The sequence below is a fragment of the Neomonachus schauinslandi genome, chromosome 9 (genome assembly GCF_002201575.2).
Source record: "Neomonachus schauinslandi chromosome 9, ASM220157v2, whole genome shotgun sequence".
NCBI lineage: Eukaryota > Metazoa > Chordata > Mammalia > Carnivora > Phocidae > Neomonachus > Neomonachus schauinslandi.
The window spans coordinates 110,839,062-110,856,549 of record NC_058411.1 but is presented as its reverse complement, the minus strand read 5'-3'; the positions used below and the strand labels follow the sequence as shown (position 1 = coordinate 110,856,549).

The 17,488-nt window shown below is 56.6% G+C and overlaps 1 protein-coding gene across 1 annotated transcript in view; it reads left to right on the top strand.

Moving 5' to 3' along the window:
- HCN4 (hyperpolarization activated cyclic nucleotide gated potassium channel 4) overlaps nt 1-8,920 on the top strand; it is a 41,357-nt gene extending 32,437 nt beyond the window's left edge. Inside the window, exons 3-8 of the mRNA XM_021694006.2 lie at nt 1,076-1,237; nt 3,304-3,522; nt 6,410-6,556; nt 6,654-6,894; nt 7,187-7,351; nt 7,461-8,920. Of these exons, the coding sequence (XP_021549681.1) occupies nt 1,076-1,237; nt 3,304-3,522; nt 6,410-6,556; nt 6,654-6,894; nt 7,187-7,351; nt 7,461-8,920 (2,394 nt within the window). The remainder of the gene's footprint in view (nt 1-1,075; nt 1,238-3,303; nt 3,523-6,409; nt 6,557-6,653; nt 6,895-7,186; nt 7,352-7,460) is intronic.
- The last annotated feature ends 8,568 nt before the right edge of the window (nt 8,921-17,488 follow it).

The following is a 17,488-nucleotide window of genomic DNA, read 5'->3' as shown; positions in this document are numbered from 1 at the left end:
CCAGAGTCTTCCAGGCCAGGGGCAAGCCCAGAGCTTCTAGAGACCTCCCTCTAGACTTCCTTCCAGCTCTCTGTCCCTTCATTGTCCCGTCAGCATGGGGATCCCCGTGATACCAGACCAAGCAGCAGCTCTGGGAGGAGGGCGGGGCTGGAGGGGCAGGGATGCTGGGATGTGCCCACCCTGGCCCTGCCCCGCCAGGCTTCAGCCTCCCACTAGGAGCCACAGGAGTGGGGGTGCATGGGTGGTGCTAGACTGGGGTTGCAGTGGCTGTACTTTATTAGGCAATACAGGAGAGTATGACTACCACTACACATTAACTAATCATGAAGATTAATTATTAACAACCCATCAATTAATAATGGTTCACAATTTGTGGAACATTTCTATAGTAGCGAGCACTTTATATGTATAATTTAATCCCCTTGACAGTCCACTCGGGTAAGAATTTTTATTGCCATTTTCCAGATGAGGAAACATAATCAGAGAGGTTCAGGGGCTTGCTCAAGGTCTCACAGCTGGGGATTGGGTAGAAGTGGGCCTGGGATCAAGGTCTGTGTGAACTGGGAGCCCCTGTGTCCATCCATGCTGCTTCCCCTTCGGTTCCGTGGCTGCCTTAAGCAGAGCCCACTGCCGCTGGGGAAACACCGTGGCCCTAGCGTGACGATAGACCGTGGTCCCCTGAGGAGCCTCAAGCTGGCTGGCTCTTCTCCCTGTCGTCTTCATGGCCTAGGCAAGCTGATGAGGCAGCTTCTCTGCCCACTCTGGGGCTGCGGGGGCCTCCGGGTGCCCTCCCTTCAGGTGTCCCGCCCAGAGGGCTGGGCTTCCCCGGGGCAGAACCCCCAGCTGCATGAATCCCAGGAGGCGTCCCTCTGGGGCCCCACCACGGCTTGCTCTGTGCCTCTTCCAGGCCACCTTCCTGCCACCTCCCCACCCTGGCCCCCGCCTGCACCTGCACCTGCAACAGGCCGGCTGCTCTGCCCAGTCCCCGGGGGCAGTGCCCGCCAGCAGCCGCAGGGGCCACGCCCTCTCCCGGCCAGCCGCCCACCTAGGCCAGCTTCCTTCCCTCTGCCTGCAGATCTTCCACATGACCTACGACCTGGCGAGCGCCGTGGTGCGCATAGTGAACCTCATCGGCATGATGCTGCTGCTCTGCCACTGGGACGGCTGCCTGCAGTTCCTGGTGCCCATGCTGCAGGACTTCCCCGACGACTGCTGGGTGTCTATCAACAACATGGTGGTGAGCGCCCGGCTCCGCGCTCCCTCCGCGCCTCGGGGGGAGGGGGCGGGGCACAGGCAGGCCGCGAGCTGGAACCCAGCTCGCGGGATCCCGAGGGGCCGCTTGGTGCCCAAGCGCACAGGGCTCTAACGGGTAGAGGTCCGTCTCGGAGCCCGGGGCTGTGTCCCGCTCACCCCGCGGCCTTCTAACGGGAGCCTCAGGGTTTGGCCCTGACTTCACCCAAGGAGGTGAAGACCTGGTCATTCTCAGACGGTTTCAAGTGTGGCAAAGCTGGGCTGGGGGCTCCTGCCCTCCTCCCTCCGTTCCCGGGAGGCAGACCAACCCTAAAAGCCTAGGAAGAGAAACCTGTGAGGAGCGCGGTTGGCAGCGCCTAGACCGGGCTAGCCACCTTCTGCTCCGGCAGCTGGGCGGGGCCGTCCCCTCTCCGCCCCTTCCCTTCCCTGCCCCCCCCAGCCCCCACCCCTCAGACACACACTGGCTCCTCCTGAGCCTGGAGGGCTTACCACCTCCCTACCACCAACCCTGTGGTGGGGGAGGGAAGATGGAATGGGGGCTGGGAAGTCATAGCGCACAGCCCCCCTCCCCACCCCCGGGCGCCTCCCATGGACAGAGTGGGCACCAGGCGGGGTGAGGACCCCCTGGACCTGTGGCCATTTCTCGGGGTCTGGTGAACCCTGCCTCCCTCCGTCTCCCTCCCTGTCTGTGTGGTTTGGGCTGGCGGGCAAATCCCCAGAGCCCTAGGGGAGGAGAAACCAGCTTTGAAAGAGGTGAAAGAGACCCCAAGGCATCTTTCAGCATCAAATAGGCCTTTACAAAACAGCCTTTTGATGAGCTAAGTGTAAATGAACCGGCCATATGGATTGAATTTCCCGGTCCCCAGAGGCTCAGCAGTAAGGCCCCAAGCCCTGACTAGAGACAGCTGGGGGCCACCCCACGTCCCCAGGCAGGGAGCCGGGGCCAGCACCCCAGGATCAGCCCCCCTGACCACCCAACCTGGTCTGGACCCAGAGCAACCACACCAGCTCAGCTTTGTCTGGGACCATCTGAGCGACCTTGAACATGGCTAGGAGCTCCTGGGCCTTTCTCCAGGTGCTGGGAACGGCCTGCTGACCACGGAAGGGTTTGGGGCTCTGGGCACCAGTTCTGTGGGCCCTGCACAAAGTCCTGCGCATAGTTGCGAATACGTCCCCTGTGTGAACAGGGAGACAGTGGGGAAGTGGCAGACGCTGGGGTTCATTTGGCAGCTTCCTCTTTGGGGACAGTTTCCACTGTGTGAGGGGGACGGGCCCACACATGCACTAAATTCAGGAGATGGCCCTTCTGCGCCCAGCGTTCCCACACGAAGACTTCCTTGAGACACTGACTGGCTTTGGAGACAAAAATAGCCAGGAGCCTCGCTCACTCCCTTCCTCCCTCCTCCTGCCCCCAAGCAGTGTCTGTTCCACACAGTCCAGCTCCTGGCGGGGAAGGACTAGCAGGGCCTCAGCCCTGGACCCATTCCGGCAGGGCTCACCCAGGAGGCGAGTTAGCTCTGCAGCGCTTCAACTTTGCTCCCCCAAAATGAGGACAGTGTTTTTGGCTCAGTCTGCCGGAGCCTGTTCCCCCAGGGGAAGCATATCTGGTTTTATAATTGAGGTCAGTGGGGAAATGGGCTTCACTTGGTAGAAGTTTGGGGGGGGGGATGGAGCTATTTCAGCAAGTGGAGGACAGCAGGGTGGCTCAGCCTGCAGCCTTTGGCTGCTTGGGGGGGGCTCCAGGCGGCCCTGTGGGGTTTGAAAGTCAGAGGGGGGCGAGGCTGGCTCCGCTCCTTTTGCTGGGGCTTCTAGCCTGATCCACGTCCCCCAGAGCAAGAGAAAGGCCCGAGTCGGGGATTCGCTGTCACCACAGGTCACCAGCATGGGCCTCCTGCCCCTCACCCAAGGCTTTCAGCCAGCAGCAGGCTGGAAGCCCTCCCTGGGCTCAGCCACTGGGAAGGAGTTAGGTTGAGGGGTACGAGGTGGCACGGACCTTTCTAGCTGCTAGTGAGAGGGCAGCCATTCACTACCCAGCCCATAATCTGTCCACAGAACAACTCCTGGGGAAAGCAGTATTCCTACGCCCTCTTCAAGGCCATGAGCCACATGCTGTGCATCGGGTATGGACGGCAGGCGCCCGTGGGCATGTCGGATGTCTGGCTCACCATGCTCAGCATGATTGTGGGCGCCACCTGCTACGCCATGTTCATCGGCCACGCCACCGCCCTCATCCAGTCCCTGGACTCCTCCCGGCGCCAGTACCAGGAAAAGGTAGGGCGGAAAGCTGTGGTCCATCCTGGGCTGTCTCGGGAGAACCCCGTGACCCCCGGGAAAACAGGCTGGCAGCCGGTGGGTCTGGCGGGGGCCGACGAGTTCTGCCCTCTACCATCATCTGGCCTCGGCTGCTCGTTTTTCTGTTGTCTGCCTATTTTTCATGGACAAGTTCCTAAAACAAACAAACCCCCACGTTGTTTAGGATTGCTGAATCCATGGCTCAGCCCATTGAACTGAAGTTCCCCAGCGCCCTCTGCACTGCTAAAAGCCAATGGCTCCTTTCGGGTCCTCCCCTCGCTCAGCATCTCAGTGGTATTTGACAGTTACCACTCCCTTCTTGGCTCCGCACTTGGTTTCTGTAACTGCACACTCTCAGCTTTCCTCCTCCCCTTCTGGCTGGTCCTTCTAGCTCTCCCTGGGCAGTGGGGCCCAAATGATATAACCGGCGGTCCGGTTACTTCCCATCTCTGTGGGCATGTTACTTCCCATCTCTGTGCCCCATTTGCTCATCTGTAAGATGGAGACAGTAAGTAGAAGGGGTCACATCATTCAGTTTATGAGGAGTGAGTAATACATGCCAACCGCTAAGACTGTGTGAGCACAGAGCAGGCTATTCAATATTTACTGGCTAAGTGGGCTCCATCTGCCACCTTCCTCTCCATGCTCCGCATGGCAGATTAGAGCAGGCACTTAAAAAAATGTAAAGTTGATCATATCATCCTGCTTAAAACTCATCAAAGTCTTCACGTTACTCATAGATGCAGAGGAACTCCAAGGTGGGTTTCCTCAGCCTGGCATTTAAGGGGCATAATCTGGCCCCTGCCCTTCTCATGCCCAGGGCCTACAGCCCTCCATTCCAGCCTCGCCAGGCCTGCCCACCCCCCGCACGTGTCCTCCTGCCACAGGGCCTTGGCACAGACACTAGCCTGGAACTCTCCTCTTTCCTTTTCACCCGACCACTTCTGCACCTCTCAGCCTGCACTTCACCTTGGTGAGCCTTCTGTGACCCCATCAGTCCCACCCATCATGTGACCCCATGGTGCCCTCTAATTCCCCTTCACCACAGTCGGAACTCCTGCCATATTTATTTCCTCTGTGTGGTCCGTTGTTTAGCGTTCATCTTGCCCATCCAGGCTGTGGCTCCGTGAGGGCAGGACCCAGGTCTATGCCTCCCCATTGAATTCCCGGTGTCCGGCACATCACAGGACTCAGTGTGTATTGATTAACTGGCTGCCTGCCTGCCCTAGGTGCTGTCCCTTGGTGTGGTGACCAAGACATGGAGGCCCAGGTCCCAAGCTGCCAAAAGGAAAGGTCGGGAGAGTCTGCAAGACCAGGGCAGGGTGGGAGGGGCAGTTTGGGGAGGCAGAGGAAGAAGGTAGAAGAGAATTCTAGGCTAGTCATCATGATGAGCATGAGCAAAGGTGTATGCAGATGGGTAGGAAAGAAACCAGCCTGATCAGAACAAAGCGTCCTGGGTTAGGAGTGAGGGGGCTGGAAAGGGGAAGGAGAAGAGGAGTCAGGTTATAAAGGCCAGGGCTTAGTCCAGAGCCAGGTGAGGGATCAGTGTGGGCCCGGGTCAGTGCCCAGCCTGTGACCAGGTCAGGACTCAGTGTGAGACCAGGGTCAGGGCTCTGTGTGGGACCAGGATGGGGGACTACAATCAGGGATAGTTTAGAAAAAGCACCAGAGAGTTCATTCGAGGGCAGAGTCAAGCTGCTTGTGACTTTCCATTTGAGAATTGTCTTTATTTCGTTCTTTAGCTAATGGCTCTCCAATATGATTTGCCCATAAATCTCTCAGAAATGTATTGCCTCCCCTTGGTCCCCACTACCAGCTCTCGCCTGGATCACTTCAATAAGCTTCCAGCTCCCGCCCCGTCTCCAGACCCTGCCTCCCCACCATTATTGATGCTCCAGGTGTGGGGAATTCTCTAAAATACAGCTCTAGCTGTTCTGACTGCCCCTGTCCCCATAGCTAGCTGGGAAGTCCCTGTTTCCTGGGGCTGGGCACAACCTCGAGCAGACAGAGCCAGCTTGGCTGGAAGAACGCACAGAAACTTCATCTCCCAGCCCTCGGTTGCCTGCTGGCATCTGTCTGCAGCCGCACTCTGTCCCCACCTCTTGGGAGCACCAATGTGTGAGAACAGGCTCCCCTCTTCTGCTTGTTCCCGGGGTATAGGAACTTCCCTTCCATCTCAGTGTGGGAAAACTCTGTTCTTGCCTAATCTGTTTCTGCCTAGCGTGCCCCTGTGGACCCCCACTCTGCACCCACAGTCCTGGGATGGCTGGAGCAGCACCCACCCTTCACCCCTGGGTGGATGGGAGCATTTCATATTTGCTTGAGCCCTGGGCATTTAGGCTCACAAATCTCTTATCCCCAACCTCTGATGAAGGACCTTGTTCTACCCTGGTCCTCCCGTGGGCTAGCGTCACTCTTCAACAAAATGACTTGGAGCCAGCCGGGGGGCCATGTTTGGATACACAGCCTATGATGGGTCAGGCATCCTGACTTTAGCCTCCGGCCCTCCTAACCCACTGCAGCCCAACCCTGCTGCCCAGGCCCTGTGACTGCTGGTGGCAAAGAGCTCCTCCAAGGCCAGTGAGGCCTCTCTGGTCCACAGTGTGACACAGAAAAGACCCATGTGCAGAGGAAACTTGATGGGCTCCTGGTCGGTTGGCCCAGAACGGGGCTTTGGACAGCCCCTATTGTCCCCAGCCATCTCCAGGGCCCTTAGCCCTCTGATGGAGCCCCTCCCCCGCCCCAAGTGGCTGGGAGTCAGGGCCATGGTTTGGGGCACACCCACACCAAGGATCTCAGCGTCTGGTCACCAGGGGGGCCGGGGCCCTCAGGAGCTGACGCCCTCTCCCTCTCTCCCCGCACTCAGTACAAGCAGGTGGAGCAGTACATGTCCTTCCACAAGCTCCCGCCCGACACGCGGCAGCGCATCCACGACTACTATGAGCACCGCTACCAGGGCAAGATGTTCGACGAGGAGAGCATCCTGGGCGAGCTGAGCGAGCCGCTGAGGGAGGTGAGCCAGGGGCGTTGGCAGGGAGGGGAACTTCCCTCCTGCTGGGCAGCTCCCTCACCTCCTCTCTCTCTGCCCGTCCACCCTGTCTGGGGAGCAGGAGATCATCAACTTTAACTGCCGGAAGCTGGTGGCCTCCATGCCTCTGTTTGCCAACGCGGACCCCAACTTTGTGACCTCCATGCTGACCAAGCTGCGCTTCGAGGTCTTCCAGCCCGGGGACTACATCATCCGTGAAGGCACCATCGGCAAGAAGATGTACTTTATCCAGCACGGTGTGGTCAGTGTGCTCACCAAGGGCAACAAGGAGACCAAGTTAGCAGACGGCTCCTACTTTGGAGGTGAGGTGGCTCAGGGAACTCTAGGGGGACAGGGGAATGGGCTGGAGAGACACCGAGGATGAAGTTTGGGGTCCTTTGTGGCCACTGCCTGGAGGTGGGTGTCTGTGGCCCAGCGTGGGGGTGCCAGAGCCAGGAAAGAGCCTGGCATGCACTTGGGAGCATCTAGCGTGGTCACCGCTGGGGATGGGGCCTTGTGACCGTCAAGTTTCCCCACCAGACAGTGGGGACCCAGGTAAGGGGGCGAGCAGGAGGCCCCTTCGAGCCCCCCCCCCCACTCCCGCTGTCCTGGCAGAGATCTGCTTGCTGACTCGGGGTCGGCGCACGGCCAGCGTGAGGGCCGACACCTACTGCCGCCTCTACTCGCTGAGCGTGGACAACTTCAACGAGGTGCTGGAGGAGTACCCCATGATGCGGCGGGCCTTCGAGACGGTGGCGCTGGACCGCCTCGACCGCATTGGTGAGGGGCCGGGCAGGGCAGTGGCCGGGAGGGGGACCCCTCTCCCACTCCCCCCCCACGCCCCGCCTCCCGCTCCGGCCTGAGCCCCTGCTCTGGTTCCGTGGCCCAGGCAAGAAGAACTCCATCCTCCTCCACAAAGTCCAGCACGACCTCAACTCAGGCGTCTTCAACTACCAGGAGAACGAGATCATCCAGCAGATCGTGCAGCATGACCGCGAGATGGCCCACTGCGCTCACCGCGTCCAGGCCGCCGCCTCCGCCACCCCGACGCCCACGCCAGTCATCTGGACCCCGCTGATCCAGGCGCCGCTGCAGGCCGCCGCGGCCACCACCTCGGTGGCCATCGCGCTCACCCACCACCCCCGCCTGCCGGCCGCCATCTTCCGCCCTCCCCCCGGCCCCGGGCTAGGCGGCCTCGGGGCGGGGCAGACGCCCAGGCACCTGAAGCGGCTGCAGTCCCTGATCCCGTCGGCGCTGGGCTCCGCCTCGCCCGCCAGCAGCCCGTCGCAGGTGGACACGCCGTCTTCCTCCTCCTTCCACATCCAGCAGCTGGCCGGCTTCTCCGCGCCCGCGGGCCTGAGCCCGCTCCTGCCCTCGTCGGGCTCCTCCCCGCCGCCCGGGCTCGGCGGCTCCTCCCCGGCTCCCACGCCCTCCGCCTCCGCCCCTGCCGCCGCGGCCGCCGGCTTCGGCCACTTCCACAAGGCGCTGGGCGGCTCCCTGTCCTCGTCCGACTCTCCGCTGCTCACGCCGCTGCAGCCCGGCGCCCGCTCGCCGCAGGCCAACCAGCCGCCGCCCCCGCTGCCCGGGGCGCGGGGGGGCCTGGCGCTCTTGGAGCACTTCCTGCCGCCCCCGCCCTCCTCCCGGTCCCCGTCGGCCAGCCCCGGGCAGCTGGGCCAGCCTCCCGGGGAGCTGTCCCCCGGCCTGGCCGCCGGCCCGCCGAGCACGCCAGAGACGCCCCCGCGGCAACCTGAGCGGCAGTCCTTCGTGGCGGGGGCCTCCGGGGGGGCTTCTCCCGTAGCCTTTCCCCCCCGCGGAGGTCTCAGCCCGCCGGGCCACAGCCCCGGCCCCCCAAGAACTCTCCCAAGTGCCCCCCCTCGGGCCTCCGGCTCCCACGGTTCCTTGCTCCTGCCGCCCGCCTCCAGCCCCCCGGCCCCCCAGGTCCCCCAGCGCCGGGGCACGCCACCGCTCACCCCCGGCCGCCTCACCCAGGACCTCAAGCTCATCTCAGCCTCCCAGCCGGCCCTGCCCCAGGACGGGGCGCAGACTCTCCGCAGAGCCTCTCCGCACTCCTCGGGGGAGTCCGTGGCGGCCTTCCCGCTCGTCCCCAGAGCTGGCGGCGCTAGCGGGGGCAGCGGGGGCCTCGGTCCCCCGGGGAGGCCCTATGGTGCCCTCCCCGGCCAGCATGTCACTCTGCCTCGGAAGACATCCTCAGGTTCTTTGCCACCCCCTCTTTCTTTGTTCGGGGCAAGAGCCGCCTCTTCTGGGGGGCCCCCTCTGACTGCTGCCCCCCAGAGGGAACCTGGGGCCAGGTCTGAGCCAGTGCGCTCCAAACTGCCGTCCAATCTATGAGCGGGGCCCCTCCCTCCCTCTTCTCTCTTCTTTTTTTCTCCCTTCTTTCTTCCTTCAGGTTTAACTGTGATTAGGAGATATACCAATAACAATAATAATTATCATTAAAAAAAAAACCCCACACCAGAAAAACAAAAGACAGCAGAAAATAACCAGGTATTCTTAGAGCTATAGATTTTTGGTCACTTGCTTTTATAGACTATTTTAATACTCAGCACTAGAGGGAGGGAGGGGGCAGGGAGGCAGGCAGGGCCCAAAGGCAAAAGCCAGAAGAAGGCAGGTGGGGGTTTCTGGGGCTTGATGGGCGTGGGGGTGACCCACCTTTGGGGTTTCTTAGAGCAGGTCTGTTATTGTATTTGTTTTAGGGCAACAGTCACCACCAGACCCTTAGCTGTGGTCATCTTGTTCCCCCCAGGAAGGGGTTGCCCCTCGATGTGTTCCTGGGGAGCCTCAGTCACCTGAGTCCTTGAGACAAAACGGGGCCAGGGCCCTGAGAGTCTTGCATTTTTTTTCTACTGCAAACTTAGCAAGATATGTATATGAATATGAATATGTATATGTACATGTATGTAAGATGTGTATATGTATAGCTATGTAGCGCTCTGCAGAGCCGTGTAGATAGCCACTCACATGTGTGCACATTTTAACCCCATTGCCAGGACACCCAGGTCACCTTACATCCAGCAGCCCGCCTTGGCCCTCTGGCTGGGCACCACAGGGTCTGGGGAAAATGTTCTCTCCAGTCCTCAGGGAAGAGGACCCCAGGACCTCTCAGCAGGCTCCCTTTCTCTCCATCTCTGGTCTCAAATCCAGTCCTAGCCTGACCTCTCCCCACACAGAAGCAGAAGACCCCTCCTTCCCTGTGGGGCCTCAAGCACATCCTGTCACCTCCGGGGCCCTCCATTTTCCCATCTGCACAGTGGGAGGTGAGGGGAACTTCTATTTATTGAGTCTGCTCTGTGCCAAGCACTGGTTTAGCACTTTACACACATTAACTCCTTCAATTTCACAAAGGCCATGAGGTGGGTACTTTGATTCTCCCCATTTCACAGATGAGGACACCGAGTTTGGGCAGTTTTTCCAGAATCATGTAACTAGGAGTGGCAGAGCCAGGACTGATTGGAGATTTAAATCCATGCCTGCCTGAGGCCAAATCCTACGTCCCTTCCAGAAGCAACTGTTGAAAGGGACTGAGTTAGTCTCCAAGTGTAGTGCTGTGGGAAGAGACCAGATTTTGGAAGCAATCAGACCTGGGTTCAAATCCCAGCCCTGCCACTTCATAGCTCTATGACCTTGGGCTAGTTATCTGACCTTTCTGAGTCTGTTACCTCATTTGTAAAATGGGAATAATTATGGTACCTCCTCACAAGGACCTATGAGGACCAGATGAGAAAAGTAGCAGATGTGAAATGCCCAGCCTAGCGCCTGGCACACACCATAGTAGGTGCTCAATAAATCATGTTTCTTCTGTTCCCTCCTCATGTGCCCAGCCCACTGCTCCAACAAGCTATGGTGAGAGCCCAGAGAACTTTGGCTGAGGGCTCCAGGACCTTATGATCTCAGGACACAGGAGGTGGCTGGGCCTCCTTGCAGGGCCTCCTGTGGCCAGTGGTGGGCTTGAGCCAGGCCTTGAGAGGTGGGATTTAGAGAGGAGGAAGGAAAGAGAAAGGGGGAGGCGAGGAAAGGGGAGCGGGGGTGGGATGGAGTGCACAGTGAGGACGGGGCTGAGGTGGATGTGTAGGTGTAGTCAGGGCTTTGGGTGGAGATCCAGAGGCGTTGGATGGCAGCCCGAGGGCTTTGGCCTTGATTCTGAAGGCACCTGGGAGCCAGAAGCAGGTTCAGATGGGGGCAGATGTGAAAGCAGCTCAGATGCCTCCTGAGGCACACTCCTCCTCCCCAGCCAGACCCTGCCAGGACCAAGGTTAGTGGTCTAACTCCACCTGCCTATTGGGCGGGAGCAGGTTTGGATGCCAAGACCTGCATAGTGGGGAGGGCTGGTCCCACCTTGTCCATCCAGAATCCCCCTCCATGCTCCAGCCGGAATGAAGTCAAGATCAGGTTTGGTCCTGAGTTGTCCTGGGATGTGGGGACAGGCCAATATCTCCATGGATGGGCCACAGGGAGAGGGAGACAGCCATCCAGGAGAGAAGGTGGTGAAGGATCCTGGGATCTTGGGGAGAGACTAGGCGCCTGGCTGGGGTCTTCAGTGGCCAGGAGGATGCCCCTTGGGCCCAGGGAGTTCTCAGAGCAGGAAGGATTTAAGTGGCAGCCTCAACCTGAGTTCTGCACACACCTCTGCCCCCCTCAAGGAAGGCGGCAGGACTTGATCCAAAGCCTGTCTAGTCCTGGAGGGGGGTGGGGGAGGGGAGAGGAGCAGGGGTGGAGGCTGCAGGCGCATGAGGCGTGAGGACCACTCCCCTTGCCATCAGGGCCTGGCCTCACCACCCTCTTCTCCGCGCACACACGCACACACACATACACACACACACGCACGCATTTTATAAAAGCTCTGACCCAGCCCAGCCACTCCTCGGAGACTGGGGAAGCCAGGTCCAGTCAGTGGGCCCACCCATCCCCAACCCCCCCCCAAGCAATTTTCAAATCTACCACTTTTAAAACAGAAAACGGTAAATGCACCGTGTTGTATATTTTATTTAAATAAAAAAATTCCAGCAGATGCTGTCTTCTTCCAGGGCTCCGGGATTGGCAGCGGAGAGTAAGGTCAGTGGGGTACGCTGGAGGCTCAGGAGCCAGGCTGTGGTGGGCGGGGGACACGGCCCCTAGAGCACATGTGGCACTTGGAGGCACAAGCCTGTGTCCCCAAGAGCAGGGGAGCAAAGGTGTGAGGCGGTGTGAGAGGGCTGGCTGTGGCTGCAGGCGTGCGCTGTTCATGGGCTGGTGAGTCATTGAGGAGAGAGAGAGGGAGCGGGTGTGTCCTTTGTCAGCTGGTGGAGCTGTGAGACCCTGACTCAGCCCCCGCGCACCCCAGCTGCCAGGGCTGGGACTCCTTGGTGCTCCCTGAAGGGGAAGGAGGACGGTCACTGTGCACGTGGACTCCACTGGGATACTGAAGATGGGCCCTCAGAAACTGGAGAGTGGCTGGGGGATCAAAGGTGACAGGGGCAGGGGTAGGGTGTCATGGCCAGGACAGAGGGTTTCAGAGTGGCCAAGGGTAAGACACGGCTGCTGGGCCCCCGAGCGGACTGGGGAAGCTGAGGGCACCCTCGGGATGGGCGGCTTCGCTGTTAGGAGGTGGGGCACCCACTCCCTCCTGACGGGCCGGGGGTGGGGCCCTGGGCTTGGCCCCCAGACCCTCTGTGAAGCCTTCAGACGGCTGCCCTCGCTCCCCCCGGGGCCGCAGGGGGCCCCCCCAGCCCCGCGACCTGGCCGGATGGGGGAGAGGCAGCCATCGGCGGCTGGAACAGCGAAGTCCCCGGGGCTCCCGGCTCTGCGCCCGCGCGCGGCGACTGCCTGCCGTGCGGCCCCCTGAGGGAGGAGGGGAAGTCCTCCGAAAAGGGCAGGGAACCCGGTCCTCATCACTGATGGCCGAGTGGATGCTGTTTCCATGGGAACCGGCCTCCGAGTCCCGTTGCTAAGGAGGCAGCTCGGCAGGCCCTGCGTCCCCATGACAACTGCCCCCTGCGGCCCAGGCAGCAAGGCTCCTCAGGGACCAGCGGGGAGGGCGGAGGTGGCCCGGGGGCCTGGTCTTTGAGGCTATGGGGAAGCCTTTTCCAACAGTCACTGATTTAGTCCAGCCAAACCTCGCGGGGCAGAGGTGCACCTGGGTGGCCCCAAGGATAGTCGCCCGCACCCACCAGCCCTGCCCACCCAGGACAAATCCCCCAGGTACCTGCACTGGGCCTTGCTCCTCCCCTGGGGGCTGGGGGGGCGGGCAGGCAACACCAGTCACTGTCTTCTCTGTTCCTTGACTCCAAAAGGACAGTAAGTACCCACTGTGTGCCAGGCGCTGGGTGCTTCCCCCTCTCTCCCTCTCCCCACACCGCCCTGACCGGTCAGAGTTCACCTCAGCTTCAGCGAGCCAAAGGGCACAGACGCGGCCGGGCGAGGGGAACTTGCCCCCGACCAGGCTGCTAGAACATGAAGGGACCAGGATGCACGTGGCTCCTGGGGACGCCCCACCTGCCCCTCTCCACTGGTGCCACGCCGAGGGCCTGACGCTAGGAGCAGCCCGGCCGGGGACAGGCAAGAAAGCTCGTGTTATCTGTAAGAATTTAAAAACAAGAATAAAAAATGACAAACTGTCAGTTTGCTTTCTCCTCTCTGTCATCCTCACCACGTACCGGCAATTCTGAACAAGTTGGGATCCAATACTCCCTCCCCACTGCGACAGGCAGCGCCGCCCCCCCCCCCCCCGCCGAAATGCCCCCACGCTTCGGTGCCTTGCAGTCGGCTGCGAGTGCAGGGGGTGGGGGCAGGCCTGAAGGCACCCTTTCCGCCTTCCTGGGGATAAGCCGGACGGACATTTGTGCAAAAACTTTGAAAAAGTTTGACAAAATCCCTCCCTCAACTTCGTGTTTGTTCCCAGCTGCTGATGGTCGGCTTCTCAGCCAAACTTCTGGAGAAGCCGTCTACGCTCCCCACCCGCGTGTCCCTTCCTCCAAGTCACTTCGTCCTCCACTGCAATCTGGCCCCCCGCTTCCTGGCCACCCGCGGCCCCAGACCAGGTCATCAGCGGCCCTCCCTGCGCACCCAGGGGCAGCTTCCCCGCTGGCAGAGTGTGACCCCACTGACCCGCCTGGCCCCCCACCCCACGGCCTCAGCTCGAGGGGCTCTCCTTCGTCCTGGAGGGGAGTGCTTCCAGGCCGCCCCTTGGCCCCCCTCTTCTTACTGTGCACACACTTCCTGGAAACCTCACCCATGCCCTTGGCTCCCCCGGCCTGGCGGGGAAGGCCTCTCCCTCCGTTCAAGCCCCCAGTCCCCTGAGCTTCAGCCTGGGCACCTGCTGCTGGGGTCCCTGGGCTCCTCATCCTTCTCTGACCCTTCTCTGAGCCACCTCTTATTCTTTCTGGAGTTTGGAGCTTCCAGTGCCCCACAGAGCCTCGGCTCAAGCCCTGCCCTGCCCCCTGCTGATTCTGCTTCTCCAACTTTCTTTCTCTTGAGGGTAGAGATTTCATACACACAGAAGAAGATATAAATAAACACATAATACATACATAATAAGTACATAAATAAGACATTAAAAATATGATAAGCAGCCATGTACCAACCACTCCATTTTAAAAAACAGAGCACAAGGAATTTCTCTGAAGGCCTCTGTGCCGGTCCCCAACAGTATCCCTCTCCTTCTCTCCAAGGAAAACCACTCATCTGCACTTTAATTCTCTCATTCCCTTACTTTTTCTGACACTTTTACTGCTGAAATAAAATGCCTCTAAACCATATATTCAGTTGCTTACCAAGGTTGGGGGGTTGGGGATTGGAAGGAATTGTCTTTGCAGGGAGGAGGATTTCATCAATAATACTCAGAATTGTTGATGTATGGGGATAATAAAAAGCAGACCGAGTTTCAGTTCATTTTCTTGTTTTCAATTTCTTTACAAATTATCTATCTTTCCTGCCTGCTCCACTTTTGTCCACCACTAAGTACGTTAGTAAGAATCTGAGCTTTGGGTAAGTGGTATCATGACTTATGTAGTCTCCAGTGATTTGCTGGTTTTGTTCAATATTGTAATTTTGAGACCCTGTCGATGCACGGAGCATAGTTAACTCATTTTCACTGCTGTATCGCATTCCAATATATGCTTTGCCCCCCATTTTCATAGGCATTCTTCTGGAGATAGCTCTCTCAGTTGGTCCCAGTTCCCGTTATTACAAACACTGCTACTAGAAATGTTCTTGTTTGTGGCTCTGGATAAAGATGCGTTAAAAGATCTCTAGGCTCTGTATCTAGTTGCAGAATAACTGAGTCATAGGATGAATTAATCTTGGCTTTACAAGATCATGCCAAACTGTTTTAAGTAGCTCTATCAATTTATACTCCCACCTGCAGCGTGTGAGTTACTCTTGCTCCACATTCTTGCCAATAATTGGAATCATCAGACTTTGTTATTTTTCCCAATCTAGTGATATCTGATTATGTTTTAATGTGCAAATCCCTAATTACTAGTAAGTTTCAATGTTTTCTCGTATATTCATTTGCCATTCGTATTTCCTCTTCAGAGAAATATTTTTTCATGTATTTTGCCTGATTTCCTATTATTTTGTTATTGATTTGTAGCAGTTTTACACACACACACACAGGCACACACATCTATTTGGGAAACACATTCTTTGTTCATGAGATGTTACAAATATCTTCTTCCTGTTTATGGCTTTTATTTTCACTTTTTTAAAAAAATTTTATTTTATCATGTTATATCACCATACATTACATCATTGGTTTTTGATGTGGTGATCCACGATCCATTGTTTTCATACAACACCCAGTGCTCCATGCAGTACGTGCCCTCCTTAATACCCATCACCGAGCTAACCAATCCCCCCTCCCCCCTCCCCTCTAAAACCCTCAGTTTGTTTCTCTCATGGTTCGTCTCCCTCTCCGATTTTGCCGCCTTCATTTTTCCCTTCCTACTTTTTTTTTTTTAACATAAAATGTATTATTTGTTTCAGAGGTACAGGTCTGTGATTCAACAGTCTTACACAATTCACAGTGCTCACCATAGCACATACCCTCCCCAGTGTCTATCATGCAGCCACCCCATCCCTCCCACCCCCCACCACTCCAGCAACCCTCAGTTTGTTTCCTGAGATTAAGAATTCCTCGTATCAGTGAGGTCATATGATACATATCTTTCTCTGATTGACTTATTTCGCTCAGCATAACACCCTCCAGTTCCATCCACGTCGTTGCAAATGGCAAGATTTCGTGGTTTTTTGATGGCTGCATAATATTCCATTGTATATATATACCACATCTTCTTTATCCATTCATCTGTCGATGGACATCTTGGCTCTTTCCACAGTTTGGCTATTGTGGACATTGCTGCTATAAACATCGGGGTGCATGTACCCCTTTGGATCACTACATTTGTATCTTTGGGGTAAATACCCAGTAGTGCAATTGCTGGGTCGCACTTTTTTCAGTTTTGATAAACAGAAGTTTTACATTTTAGTGAGGTCCAGTTTAGCAATTTTTTTTTAAATGTCTAGTATTTCTTTAGTGTCTTTTTTGCTGGTTTAAGAAACATATCTGCCTCTGATGTTATAAAGATATTCTTCTATATTAATTTGTAAAAATGCGAAGTGTTGCTTAACCTAACCCGACCTAACTTTGGTATGGTATCAGGGCAGAATTCAGTTTCATTTTTGCCTCATATGGACAACCAATTGTTCCTACTAATCTACAAAGTCACTTATATTTCATCTCTGGGTCTTTGTTGAGACTCTGTATTCGGTACCATCAGTTTGCCTATCCTTGTTCAAATAGTACCCTGTCTTAGTCACTATAGTATGTTGATGTCTAGTTGAACTATCCTCACCTTCTCCCTCTTAAGGAATGTCTTGGCTATTCTAGGTTCTCTGTACTATCATATACATTGTATAATCACTTTGTTAAGATGCATGAAGACTTCAATGGACTTCTCATTTGAAATTACATAAATATTATTATTAAAATTTGTATTCCTATGGATGAACAGAGTATAACTCTCCCCACCCTTGGGTCTTCTTTAAAATTTTTTTTTGTGGGGGGGTACTAGTCGGGATAATTAGCACTCACTGCCCCAACAGAAAAAGCTCCAAATTTCAATGGTTTCACACAATGAAGATTTACTCCAGCTCAAGTAAATTCCTCTGCAGGCCGGGCAGCCACTCTCCTCACAGATGTCAGCTGGAACCCCTGGTCCCCTGATCACTGTGGGAGGAGCAGAGACAACTGGAAGAGATGAGTGATTATGAACCACTTCTGTCCAGCAGCGACACACTTCACTTCCTCTCATAGTCTGTTGTCACTTGGCCACCACGTAACTGCCAAGGAGGCATGGAAACCTGAGGGAGCATATGGAATATTTGCTGGGCATTAACTGCCTTTGCCAAATTTTTCACATGGCTTTATGGTTTCTTCATGATGGTTTGTACATGTTGTTAGATTTATTCCTGGTACCTTGTTTTTATGTTGCGGTTGCTAACGGTATCTACTTGTTTTATGGAGGCTGAGTTTTGACACATGGACACAGTCCTATAACCACCCCCCCCACAGTTAAGATTGAGAACATTTCCATCACTCCTCCAAACCCTCATGTCCCTTTGCAGTCAATCCCTGTCCTCCCACTCCTGGACCCTGGCAGTCTTCCTGTCACTAAAGTTTTGTTTTTTCTAGAATTTCATATAAATGGAATCACAAAATATGTGTCTCTTGTGTCTGATTTCTGTCATTTAGTCTAAAGCTTTCTTTTTCTTTAAAGATTTTATTTATTTGACAGAGAGAGACACAGCGAGAGAGGGAACACAAGCAGGGGGAGTGGGAGAGGGAGAAGCAGGCTCCCCGCGGAGCAGGGAGCCCAATGCGGGGCTCGATCCCAGGACCCTGGGATCATGACCTGAGCTGAA